The sequence below is a fragment of the Mauremys mutica genome, chromosome 4, assembly GCF_020497125.1.
Source record: "Mauremys mutica isolate MM-2020 ecotype Southern chromosome 4, ASM2049712v1, whole genome shotgun sequence".
In the NCBI taxonomy this organism is placed as follows: domain Eukaryota; kingdom Metazoa; phylum Chordata; order Testudines; family Geoemydidae; genus Mauremys; species Mauremys mutica.
This window is the reverse complement of record NC_059075.1, coordinates 158,262,911-158,272,715: the sequence shown is the minus strand read 5'-3', so window position 1 is coordinate 158,272,715 and position 9,805 is coordinate 158,262,911. Positions and strand designations below refer to the sequence as shown.

Here is a 9,805-nt window from a genome sequence, read left to right as displayed (position 1 = left end):
CCTCCCAGCCCCACTTCCTGCTCCTCCCATCCCTGGCCCCTGCTGAGCACCCACCATTCTCGCGCCGCCCCACTCACTTGTGGCTCAGGGCCCTGATGTCAGCGGCCCAGGAGGTGTAGCGCAGGGGGGAGTCGGAGTGACGCTCCACGGCCCCCCGCGGCGGCTCCTGCAGCACCGTGACCAGCAGCACCACCGCCACCACACCCAGCGCCGGTGTCACCTGGGGGGCAGAGAGGGTGACCCCGTGTCACCAAGTGGGGGATTTTCTTAATGTTTGGTATGAATATTGTGTGCGCCTCGGTTTCCCCCGGGTGTTGCAGCTGAATTTCAGACGGAGCTGCAGAAGGATCCCTCCATAGACAAGCTGAAGGGCCTTGCTGGGCGCAGGGCTGAGGGAAAGATTCCCTTCGGGGGCTGGTGGAGAGGTTCAGTGGGACCCTGAAGATGATGCTGAAGACATTCCTGGGCCAGCATCTGCAGGACCGGGACACGGGTTTACCCCACCTGCTGTCTGCATACAGGGAAGTGCCCCAGGAACCCACGGGGTTCTCCCCTTCACAGCTGCTGTATGGGAGGGGAGTGAGGGGACCCCTGGCTTGGAGAGGAACAGATGGGAGGGGAAGGCTCCCCCGATGGAGAACCAGGGCTGGAGCATGTACTGACCTTCCGGGAAAAGCTCACAGGGCTCATGGGTCCGGCCAGGGAGAGCCTAGCCAGGGCCCCAGGTAGGCAGAAGCTCTGGTACGACCGCTCAGCCTATGGCACCAGGCCCAGGTGAGGGGTCTCGTCCTGGAAGCTGCACTAAGCCCTGGGACAGACCCTTCGAGGTCATCCAGCAGCTGAATGAGGAGAACGACGTGGTGGAACTGCCCAGCCGGGCTCACAGCCACCAAGGGGACCAGGTCAACATGATGGAGCCGAACTGTGACAGGGAGAGGCTGGTCCTCGCCGTGTGTGGCCAGTGGGAGAAGGGGGACGATCCCCTGGTGGGTCTCTTCCCTGAGACAGGAGCCGGCTCCCCTCTCTGCCCAGCAGAGATCAGCGAGGTGCCGCGTGTGAGAAAGTGGGAGGTTTCTTCTTGAGGTTTTGCATGAATACAGTGCCTTTGGATTCAGAGACCAGGCTGAAATCTGCCTTTATCACCTCCTGGGGCTCTGTGAGCTCCTGGTCCTGCCTTTCGGCCTCAAGGAGGCATTGGCGTCAGGGGATCAGTTACTGAGGGGGTGGATAGTATCTGTGTCGTTAGGCCAGACCTGGGAGGACCGGGTATCCCAGGTGAAGAGGGGGCTGGGTCGCCTCCAGGGTGCAGGACTGACCGTAAAAGCTGGGACGTGCCAGATGGGGATGGCAGAGGTGTCGTACCTGGGCCACAAAGTGGGGAGCGCCTGCCTAAAGCCAGAGCCAGCCACGGTGGGGGCGATCAGAGACTGGCCGCTCCCCAGACTGAGAACCAGGTTAAGAAGTGATTATTCCCCTCTACTCAGCACTGGTGAGGCCACACCTGGAGTATTGCATCCAGCTTTGGGCCCCCCACTACAGAAGGGATCTGGACAAATTGGAGAGAGTCCAGCGGAGGGCAACAAAAATGATTAGGGGGCTGGAGCACATGACTTACGAGGAGAGGCTGAGGGAACTGGGATTGTTTAGTCTGCAGAAGAGAAGAATGAGGGGGGATTTGATAGCTGCTTTCAACTACCTGAACGGGGTTCCAAAGAGGATGGAGCTCGGCTGGTCTCAGTGGTAGCAGATGACAGAACAAGGAGTAATGGTCTCAAGTTGCAGTGGGGGAGGTTTACGTTGGACATTAGGAAAAACTTTTTCACTAGGAGGGTGGTGAAGCACTTGAATGGGTTCCCTAGGGAGGTGGTCAAATCTCCTTCCTTAGAGGTTTGCAAGGCCCAGCGTGACAAAGCCCTGGCTGGGATGATTTAGTTGGGTTTGGTCCTGCTTTGAGCAGGGGGTTGGACTAGATACCTCCTGAGGGCCCTTCCAACCCTGAGATTCTATGGGTCTATGAAATGGGCCCAGACCTTTACTGGGAGGGGGGGGGGCACTGCCGGAGGTCTGTGCCCCACTTTATCTCCCCGCCAGTTCCCAGCACAGAGCTCTGCGAGAAGGGGAAGCCAGACACGCTGGTCTGGACTGAGCAGTGCCAGGAGGCTCTCCGGGCGCTGGAGGAGGCTCTGGTCAGGGGCCCAGTGCTGGGAACCCCAGACTTTGACGAGCCCTTTATGGTGTTCACAGATGCCCCAGACGCAGTGCTGGGCGCGGTGCTGAAGCTAAGGGGGAGAGACCCCCCGTCAGGTACCTGAGCAGGACTCTCTATGTGGCCATAGAGAAGCAGTGCCTGGCCTGGGGTGGACTCTTAAAAAGCTGCAGTCGGATCTATTTGGGCAGCGCTTCACTGTGGACACTGACCAATCGCCCTCACCTGGCTGCACCAGCTGAAAGGAGCCAACGCCAAGCTCCTGAGGTGGAGCCTGCTCCTGCAGGACTATGAGATGGACGTGGTCCACGTGAAGGGGAGTGCAAATGTCACAGCCGATGCTTTGTCCTGGAGAGGGGCCCTGAACTTCCCCAGGTCACCGGCTGAAGTGACCCTGCCCAGTTCGGTCTTGAAGGGGGGAGAGATCTGACAAAGTGGGGGATTTTCTTAATATTTTGTATGAATGTTCTGTGTGCCTTGGTTTCCCCTGTGTATTGCACAATTCATTCTGTGGTGGGGCAAGAGGGTTTGATCTTTGCAGAGACCCCTGAAAGGGGCACAGGACTCTGGAAAGGTTGAGAACCGCTGCCTAAGACCAGGTGTGACTGTCACCCAGCAGCTGTCTGGGCCCAGACAATGATCAGACACTTTGTAACTTAGCAACTGATGGCGGGGGTGTGGGGAGCACCCTTGGGATGGAGAACAAAGGTTTGCCAGGGAAAGACGACAAAGGACAAGGAAGGGCAGCTCTGGGTGTGACAGAGGGTCGTTGGGCTGGAGGGGAGAACCCTGGCTCCACCAAGATGGACCTTGCTGAAAGTTCCTGCTTTCTCTCCTAACAAAGTCTGTTCTACGCTGTGCTCCTGACAACTAACTGGGACTGGGACAAAGTGGGATTGTTCTTCCTGTTTTCTCTGAAGACTGCGTGTGCCTCAGTTTCCCCTGTGTGTCACTCAAGTGTCTGGCGGTGGGATGAGGGTGTGTGATCATTGCAGCGCCCCCTAGTGGGCAGGTGTGACGGCGACTGGCTGCCTGGGACAGAGAACAGCCGACACTGGCGCCTGGCCCATCCTCTGCAAGGACCAGCCGGGGTGGGAGGTGTCGACCAGGTGACCTGCTGGCCTGGGAAAGAGACAAATGGGGGGGGTGGGCACAGGGGTCTGGAGCCAGGCAGCCATAACCAGGCAGCTCCTGTCTGGGACCCCGAGGGGAGCGTCCAGGACTCGGGGTCCCCCCAAGATGGGCTTTGCTGGAAGTCCCCGATGTCTGTGCTAACGAGCCCTGTCCTGCGCTGGGCTCCCGAGGGCTGATAACCCGTCTGGTCACACGCTGGCTGGGAGTCCCGGCTGGCTGCGGGGGGGGGGGGGGGGGGGGGGTGGGGGGGGGGGGGGGGGAGTCCCGGGCGGCTGCGGGGGGGGGGGGGGGGCGCCTCCGGCTGCCCCAGGGCCCCGTCCAGGGGGACTCGCTGCGGGGAGCTCATGGGCTGAATGGGGGGCTGGACGCGCCGAGGTCAGACCCAGGACGCTCCCCCTACTGATAATGTTCCCCGAGGGGCGTCACAGAACAAGAGGGTCCTGTCAGCACGTCACTCGGGGGCTCCAGAGCCCTGAGCCGGCCCCCGTGACACCCCCCCCCCCGCCCAGCCCCCCAGACTCACCCGCAGGGCCCAGTGCCAGTCCTCAGCCAAGTCCTTCACCTTCGAGCCCACGATGTAGCCCAGCCCGCTGCGGGGGAAGGGGGCGGTTAGAGCCGGTACCCACTGCCCCCCAACACCCACAGCCCCCCAACACCCCACCCCACCACCCGGCCCTTACCCCCACTGCCCCCCAACACCCACAGCCCCACTGCCCCCCAACACCCCACCCTACCACCCGGCTCTTACCCAAACTGCCCCCCAACACCCGGCCCTTACCCGAACTGCCCCGAAACCTGCCCCCCACCCCAACACCCACACCCCCACTGCCCCCACCTCCAGGCTCCCACCCCCACTGCCCCCCAACACCCACCCCCCGGCCCTTACCCCCACTGCCCCGAAACCTGCCCCCCACCCCAACACCCACACCCCCACCTCCAGGCTCCCACCCTGCCCCGGGCTCCCATCCCACCCTCACTGCTTCCACCGACTCCTCCGCACTGCCCGCTCTGACCCCACCACCCCTTACCCAGCCCCCCACCTGTCTCTCAACACTCCTTACACTGACCCCCCGCCTACTGGGGGGGGGGAGGGGAGGGGAGAACTGGGACTCCCACCCCCTGCCCGGCCTGCCCTGTGCCCCCCAGCGCCCCTCACCTGCCGACGGGGATGGCGAAGTAGAAGAAGGCCAGCATGCGGCTGCGCTGGTCGCTAACGAACAGGTCGGCGATGATGGTGGGGGCGATGGTGGAGTAGCTGGCCTCCCCCACCCCCACCAGCCCCCGCGTCACCAGCAGCAGCCAGAACTGCTGTGGGGGGGGAGGGAGGGGGAGAGACGGCTCAGAGACAGCAATGTACCCCGGCCTGCCGAGGGGCTGAGACGCCCGGGAACGGGGAGCTCACCCCCCGGCTCCCCACAGGCCTGGCCCGGCCACCCCCACGACCGTAAACTCCCCATCATGCTGAGGAGCCTGGAGATGGGGGAACCCAGTACAGGGGAGCGAGGGATACTCAGTGGGGACAACCCCGTTTGCACCGCCTCACCCCGAGCACCATGGGGTGCAGCCTGCGCCCCACGCCCTGCAGGCTCAGCTCCCCCCACACCCAGCCCCCAGTCCCTCTGCACCGCTCCAGCTCTCACCCCCTCCACCCCGCACCTGCCCTGCACGCACATCCCCCAGCCCCGCTGCACCCCCTTAGTCCTGGGGGAATTCTGCATCAAAACATTACAAATTCTGCGCACAATCTTTTAAAATTCTGCAGATTTTATTTGTCAAAACAACACTACATAATCACGCCACTTTCAATTATTTTGGTAATTTATTTCAATGTACCTGTCAGCAAGTACGTCTGAAACAACACAGACACACACACAAATCCCCCCAGGAGTAGAGAGTTAAAGAAACCCCTCTGACAACCCAGTTCCTGGGTGTCTGGCCCCCTTCCCCCTCCCAGAGCCCAGCCAGGGGGCCAGACACCCACAACACCTCCCCGCAAAGCCCAACCGCAGGGTCCCCCGGCCCAGATACCAGCACCCCCCTCCCAAGCCCAGCCGTGGCCCCCCAAGCCCAGGCACCTGCCCTCCTCCCCCCGAGAAATCAGCCACAGTCCCCCCTTGCCCAGACACTCGCCCCGCTCTGCCCCAGAGGGAGAAACAGCCTGATGTTCGGTCCCAGGCTTGCATGGAGTTTCCTGCACACCACCGTTTCCTTCCCCCAAGGCAGGCTGGGAACTGCAGCTGCCAGGAGCCCCCCAGCTCCCTCCCCTTCCCCCAGCAGTGTCCTCTCTGTGCAAGCTGGGCTCTGTGGGTCCAGCAGCACTGGTGGCAGCCAGCAGCCCTGCAGCCCATTTCTGTGGGGGAAAGGAAATTCTGCGCACATGTTAATTTCTGCAAAATTGACTCCTGGGGGAATTCTCTGCTAGTTATCCCAGCACTACTGCACGTGCGCATAATTAATAAGCCATGCATATTTTTAATTTTTTGTGCAGAAAAAAAGCTTCTGCTGAAATGTTGCTGCAGTTGCACCTTTTGCCCTCCAGAGGGTGCTGTGGCACAAGAACAACAGTCGCTCCCTGCAGACAACAACTTCTGCAGTTCCGTTTGACCCATCAGGGGGCGCTGCGGTGATAGAACACAGCAGCAGCTCCCGGCCAGCAAGGGAAGAGAAAGAGCCTGCCTTCTGTGCAGAGGCCCAGGTCAGGAGACAGGGGCTATGGCGAGACAGACAGCGTGGGGTGCTGGGGGGTCAGACAGGGGCTCATAAGAGCTAGTGAGGGAGGACAGACTGGGGCAGGGGCTGACTGGGAGTGGAGGCGCTGGGACACATGGGAATGGGAGAGGGGGTACAGGGACACATGGGGCAGAGTGTGGCTGAGGAGGCACAGAGACACATAGGGACAGGGGAAGTGGGTACAGGGACACATGGGGACAGGATGGTGGCTCCAGCAGGGAGGGGGCACAGAGACACGGGGACATGTGGTGGCTGGGTGGGGGCACAGAGACACACAAGGGACAGGGGAAGGGGGTGCAGAACCACATGGGGATGGGGGAGTGGGTGTCTGAGTGGGGCTGGAGGGACACGGGGGTGTCAGGGACAGGGCAGATGTGCCTGACTGAATGGGGGGCTGGGATCAGCCAGGGTCTGCACAGGGGAAGCTCCCTAACAATCCCTCCCCGTCCCCCCCAAAACCTGTTCCAGACTTTTCCCACCCACGTCCAACAACCCTCCAAGTTCTCAGCCAGGCTCCTTCCCTCTCCCTCAGCTCCTCCGTCCCCCCGACTCCCCCCAGCCTTTGCCCTGCTTCCGAGGGGGGCGGGAAACACGGTCCCCTATGGCAGTTCACAGGAATTATTACGGGGTTCAGATGCCTAGTAAGGAATCTACTTGTCAAAAGACATTTCCTGAATCTTTTTTGTTGTCTGTATAGTTTCAGATGTACTTGCTGAGAGTATTTTAAAATAAATGACAAAAAATAATTAAAACTGGCGTGAATATACTGTTATTTTGACAAATACAATATGCAGAATTTTAAGATATTGTGCACAAAAATTTAAATTTTTCTTGCAGAATTTTAAAGTTTTTGGCACAGAATTCGCCCAGGAGTAAAAATTCCGCATTGCGCAATGGCACAGAATTCGCCCAGGAGTGCCCCCTGCACCGCTCCAGCCCCTCCTCTCCACACTGCACTCGGCCTGCGCGCCCCGCCCCACCTGCGCGCGGCCTGCCAGCCGGTACCTCCTGGGGGATGAAGCTGGAGCCCAGCGTGACGGCCGACCAGAAGGCGATGCCCAGACAAAGCAGGCGCTTGCGGTGGTAGCGGTCGCCCAGGTACCCGAAGATCGGGGCCAGCACCATGTAGCTGCTGATGAACACTGCGGGGAGGAAAGGGGGGGTTGTTAGAACTGGGGCACTGCACTGCGCACAGCCCCTCCCCCATCAACCCCCCCCCACCGGAGAATACGCCACCCCAGCCCCCAGAGGGTGTCACCCCATATACACGGTGCGTCCCTTCCCCCATCGCTATGGGATCCCCCTCCCTCCCCCTGCCCCCATACCTGTCTGGAGGAGCCCGGAGCTGCTGTCTCCAATGCGAAAGAACGACTCAATGTCGGGCAGGATGCCTGGGGAACCGGGGGGGGGGGGGGTGTTAGAGAGTGGGGAGAGCCCCCCATGGACCCTGCAGTCCCCCACCTCTGCCAAGCTCTAGCCCACCTCCCACAGTAGATCTCCACCTCCCATGCAGTCCCCCCAACCTCTGCTGGCCCCAAACCCCCACTGCTCACACAATCCTCTCCATCATGCAGCCCCGACCCCCCACAGCTCCCATTCCATCCCCCCCACAACCCTCCCACGCACACACAGGGCCACCCCCCCACACACACAGCCCTCACCAGCCACGGTGAAGCGGTCCATGTAGTTGAGCAGGTTGATGTAGCAGAGAACGGCGACGATCATCACTGAGCGGGGGTACGAGATCCCGGTGACGGTCTGCACCCCCACTTCCGGCTGCCCCCCGCCCGCACGCGACCCCTCCTCCACCGCCTCCTCCTCCGTCTCGTCCGCCTGGCTCAGGAATGGGGCGGCGTCAGGGTGGGGGCCGTGCCGGGTCGCCATGGCCGGGGGTTGTGCAGCTGCCTCACGGGGAGCCTGGCTCCAGAGCGGGGCCTGCAGAGGGTGGAGATGGGGGGGTTAGTTACCCCAGCACTACGGCTCCCCCTGCCAGTCACGACCTCCCCAACAGTCCTGCCCCATGACCCCCCATCCCCACATAACCCTGCCCATCACCTACCCAACCTCTAATAGCCCCGCCCCCACGACCTCCCATCCCCCAATAGCCCCACCCCCACAGCCTCCCATCCCCTCCAATAGCCCCGCCCCACGACCTCCCATCCCCTCCAATAGCCCCACCCCTATCACCTATCCAACCCCCAATAGCCCCACCCCATGACCTCCCATCCCCACATAAACCTGCCTATCACCTACCCAACCTCTAATAGCCCCGCCCCCACGGCCTCCCATCCCCCAATAGCCCCACCCCCACGGCCTCCCATCCCCTCCAATAGCCCCGCCCCACGACCTCGCATCACCTCCAATAGCCCCACCCCTATCACCTATCCAACCCCCAATAGCCCCACCCCATGACCTCCCATCCCCACATAACCCTGCCCATCACCTACCCAACCTCTAATAGCCCCGCCCCCACGACCTCCCATCCCCTCCAATAGCCCTGCCCCACGACCTCCCATCCCCTCCAATAGACCCGCCCCACGACCTCCCATCCCCGCCAATAGCCCCACCCCACGACCTCCCCTACCCTCCAATAGCCCCACCCCTCGCACCCCCCCCACCCCCAATAGCCCCCCCCCATGACCTCCCATCCCCACATACCCCTGCCACCATGAACTCCCATCCCCCCAATAGCCCCGCCCCCATGACCTCCCATCCTCACATAAACCCACCCCCATGACCCCAGACCCCATGATCTCCATCCAAGCAATAGCCATCCCCCCATGACCTCCCCCGCTGAGCCCTGCTCCCATGGCCTCCCATCCCCCCAAGAGCCCTGCCCGCCATAACCCTAACCCTGCAGCTCCCCCCCGTAACCCCAACCCCACAGTTCTCCCCGCAGCTCCCCCACCCCCCGTAACCCCAACCCCACAGTTCTCCCCGCAGCTCCCCCCACCCCCATAACCCTGCAGCTCCCCCCCACCCCCCATAACCCCAACCCCATAGTTCTCCCCACAACTCCCCCCACCCCCTAACCCTGAAGCTCCCCCACCCCCCGTAACCCCAACCCCACAGTTCTCCCCGCAGCTCCCCCCACCCCATAGCCCTGCAGCTCCCCCCACCCACCGTAACCCCAACCCCGCAGTTCTCCCCGCAGCTCCCCCCACCCCATAACCCTGCAGCTCCCCCCCACCCCCCGTAACCCCAACCCCGCAGTTCTCCCCGCAGCTCCCCCCACCCCATAACCCTGCAGCTCCCCCCACCCCCCGTAACCCCAACCCCGCAGTTCTCCCCGCAGCTCCCCCCACCCCATAACCCTGCAGCTCCCCCCACCCCCCGTAACCCCAACCCCATACTTCTCCCCGCAGCTCCCCCCACCCCCATAACCCTGCAGCTCCCCCCACCCCCCGTAACCCCAACCCCGCAGTTCTCCCTTCAGCTCCCCCCACCCCCCGTAACCCCAACCCCACAGTTCTCCCCGCAGCTCCCCCCACCCCATAGCCCTGCAGCTCCCCCCACCCACCGTAGCCCCAACCCCGCAGTTCTCCCCGCAGCTCCCCCCACCCCATAACCCTGCAGCTCCCCCCACCCCCCGTAATCCCAACCCCGCAGTTCTCCCCGCAGCTCCCCCCACCCCCATAACCCTGCAGCTCCCCCCCACCCCCCATAACCCCAACCCCACAGTTCTCCCCGCAGCTCCCCCCACCCCCATAACCCTGCAGCTCCCCCCCACACCCC

General features: G+C 62.6%; 1 protein-coding gene across 1 annotated transcript in view; it reads right to left on the bottom strand.

Annotated features, from left to right (window-relative positions):
- Positions 1-8,093, bottom strand: part of LOC123369183 (protein spinster homolog 1-like) — a 21,252-nt gene extending 13,159 nt beyond the window's left edge. The window contains exons 1-6 of the mRNA XM_045014542.1: positions 7,732-8,093; positions 7,396-7,461; positions 7,076-7,212; positions 4,497-4,648; positions 3,864-3,930; positions 85-220 (exon numbers count right to left, since the gene is read on the bottom strand). Of these exons, the coding sequence (XP_044870477.1) occupies positions 85-220; positions 3,864-3,930; positions 4,497-4,648; positions 7,076-7,212; positions 7,396-7,461; positions 7,732-7,954 (781 nt within the window). The 5' untranslated portion in view covers positions 7,955-8,093. The remainder of the gene's footprint in view (positions 1-84; positions 221-3,863; positions 3,931-4,496; positions 4,649-7,075; positions 7,213-7,395; positions 7,462-7,731) is intronic.
- Between the last annotated feature and the right edge of the window lie 1,712 nt (positions 8,094-9,805).